The sequence below is a fragment of the Penaeus monodon genome, chromosome 33 (assembly GCF_015228065.2).
Source record: "Penaeus monodon isolate SGIC_2016 chromosome 33, NSTDA_Pmon_1, whole genome shotgun sequence".
Classification (NCBI taxonomy): domain Eukaryota; kingdom Metazoa; phylum Arthropoda; class Malacostraca; order Decapoda; family Penaeidae; genus Penaeus; species Penaeus monodon.
The window spans coordinates 14,920,708-14,923,046 of NC_051418.1; the positions used below are offsets into that span (position 1 = coordinate 14,920,708).

The 2,339-nt window shown below is 33.0% G+C and overlaps 2 protein-coding genes across 2 annotated transcripts in view; both read left to right on the forward strand.

Moving 5' to 3' along the window:
- LOC119594266 (DNA repair protein complementing XP-C cells homolog) overlaps window positions 1–2,339 on the forward strand; it is a gene marked incomplete in the record, with an annotated part of 63,731 nt that overhangs the window by 22,984 nt on the left and 38,408 nt on the right.
- Window positions 1–2,339, forward strand: part of LOC119594067 (TNF receptor-associated factor 6-like) — an 8,287-nt gene that overhangs the window by 2,380 nt on the left and 3,568 nt on the right. Inside the window, 5 exon segments of the mRNA XM_037943108.1 lie at window positions 1,018–1,104; window positions 1,250–1,389; window positions 1,578–1,632; window positions 1,634–1,762; window positions 2,190–2,324. Of these exon segments, the coding sequence (XP_037799036.1) occupies window positions 1,066–1,104; window positions 1,250–1,389; window positions 1,578–1,632; window positions 1,634–1,762; window positions 2,190–2,324 (498 nt within the window). The 5' untranslated portion in view covers window positions 1,018–1,065.

Here is a 2,339-nt window from a genome sequence, read left to right on the forward strand (position 1 = left end):
TGTTGGCCATGGTGGTTTGTTTACTAATGTAAAATCATAAAACTTTAGGTAGTTCGAAAATGCTTGGTTTGGTTATGAAACCAGACCAAGATATCTGACCAAGAAGTTCTGCAAAAACAGGAATGAACAAGATGTTTCAAGATTTTTAAAGAAATCTTGAAATATCTTGTCAAAAATATGCCCTAGAATATATGTAATGAGGTTTTTTTAGTCTGCTAAAGTGCTGAAGGTGTTTTGACCATAACGATTGTCAGCAGGTGTCTCAGTATGTTTTACCAAAGTTAGGTGTGGATAGTGGAGGTCAGATCAGCAAAGGGTAGGTTTAGGTAAGAGTTATGGTTAGGACTGAGTAAAAAAAGAGTACACCCCTAAGGCTGTCAGTGGAAGGAGAGGTTGCTTTGGATGTGACATGGGGAATATAATTACTGTTAACTTTTCACTCTCTGAAAATATTAAAAAAAAACACATTTAGTTCATATGTATTAAACAGCCAAATTTTGTAATTTAAATAAATATTGCAAACTAATGAGTGTGATATTAGAATACTTTGCTTTGTTTGTCTCTTTCATCCTTTGGTATAATTAGTAATTGTTGATAATAGACTACTTCAAGCAGTTACCATGGCCTCCAAAGCCTTCAGTGCATTAACAGAAGTCAGCAGACATCTACCTTTGTCATTTTGTTTTCTTTATAAGACAGCATTCCTTGTTTTTATCTATAATTGTAAGGGTCCCATTGTTGATAACTACCATTCTCTTGTGTTGTTATATATTATTTCTTTTTAATATCAAGATTTAGGTCATCATCCTTTTCACAGGATTGAGATGGGATGTTAGTTATTCATTTTACAATGTTGTTTTTAAATGGTAAGTTTTATCACAATTAGAGTTTTTTTTTTTTTTTTGATATGTCTTTCATAATGCAACCATTAGCACTTATTTTAAGAAAAGTAATGACAATATTATTATTAAAGATTGGGCATAATTGAAGATAATAATTCCTTTCCATATTTTTTAGGACATGCATAAGTGAAAAGTTTGATGCTCATGAAAAAGGTCATGAAGAATGGAGTGTGTCGAAGAGTCCATCACAATTTTGTCTCGTGTAAGTAGGTGAAATATTTTGCTGCAATATATTTTGATATTCATGTGCTGAATGTTTGTTATTCCATAGTATTATTCTCACATATTTTAACTAAAGTTCATTATGTTTCTTTTGCTCACATACTATTAAATTTTCAACATTTCAGCAGGAGGGATTTGATTATGAATTTGTCCCTCCACTTGACCCCAAGTATGAGTGTGCCATATGTCTACTGGGATTGCGCTCACCTATACAAACTACTTGTGGTCACCGCTTTTGTAAAGACTGTATCTTCAACTGTATGAGGTATTATGATTGATCAATATTTTTTGTTATGCATCAATACAGATGACTTCAAAGTTTTTGCTTACTCTTGTTTGTGTGACCTCAGCATTTTGGTATTAGGAATGCTTCTTTTGAAAAAAAAAAACATATGTATATACCTATTCAATATACAGATAGTTTCATTGAACTCTGTATTTCTTTTGCAACAGTGAGAGCAGTAGCCGCTGTCCAGTTGATAATACTCCTCTCACAGAAGTTGATTTGTTTCCCCGACTCGTGTGCTGAACGTGAGATATTGCAGCTTAGTGTTAAATGTCCAAATCATGGCTTGGGCTGTAGGCGAACAGTTGACTTGATGTATATAGAGCATCATACTCAAGCTTGTTCTTTTCAGGTAAAAAAAATAATGCCTAATGTGACAGTTTGTATACAGTGGCAGTTTTTACATTCTGGGAGATAGATATAGAATTAGTAAATAGATACCATTTTATGATTTTCAGTTTACTGAATAATTTTATTAGAATTATTGCAGCACATTGTATTGTAATGTCTTTCTTTGAAAACTTTATTAGATTATTTTTCACAACAGTTCAAGTTGCTGGTTTGGAGAAGTGGTCTGTGACAACTCTTTAAATCTGAATGAATAGAACTAGGGAACTTGCAAACAATGTTGAATATTGCCCTCTTTTAAGGATATACTTAAGGTTTACTGTTTATATGTATGATTTTAAAAAACCTAAGTGTACAAATCATCATATACAAAATATTTTCTACAACAAAGAAACAAAGAATCATGCATAGCTTTCTTTTCCTATTTCTAGCCAGTCATGTGCCCTAATGAATGCTCAGCAACAGTGTTACGGAAAGAAGTGGAACAGCATCTGAGTTCAGAATGTGTCCTGCGGGTAAAGAAATGTGCTCTCTGCGAGCAGCCTTTCACTTTCAATCAGGAGCAAGTAAGTTAAAATCAT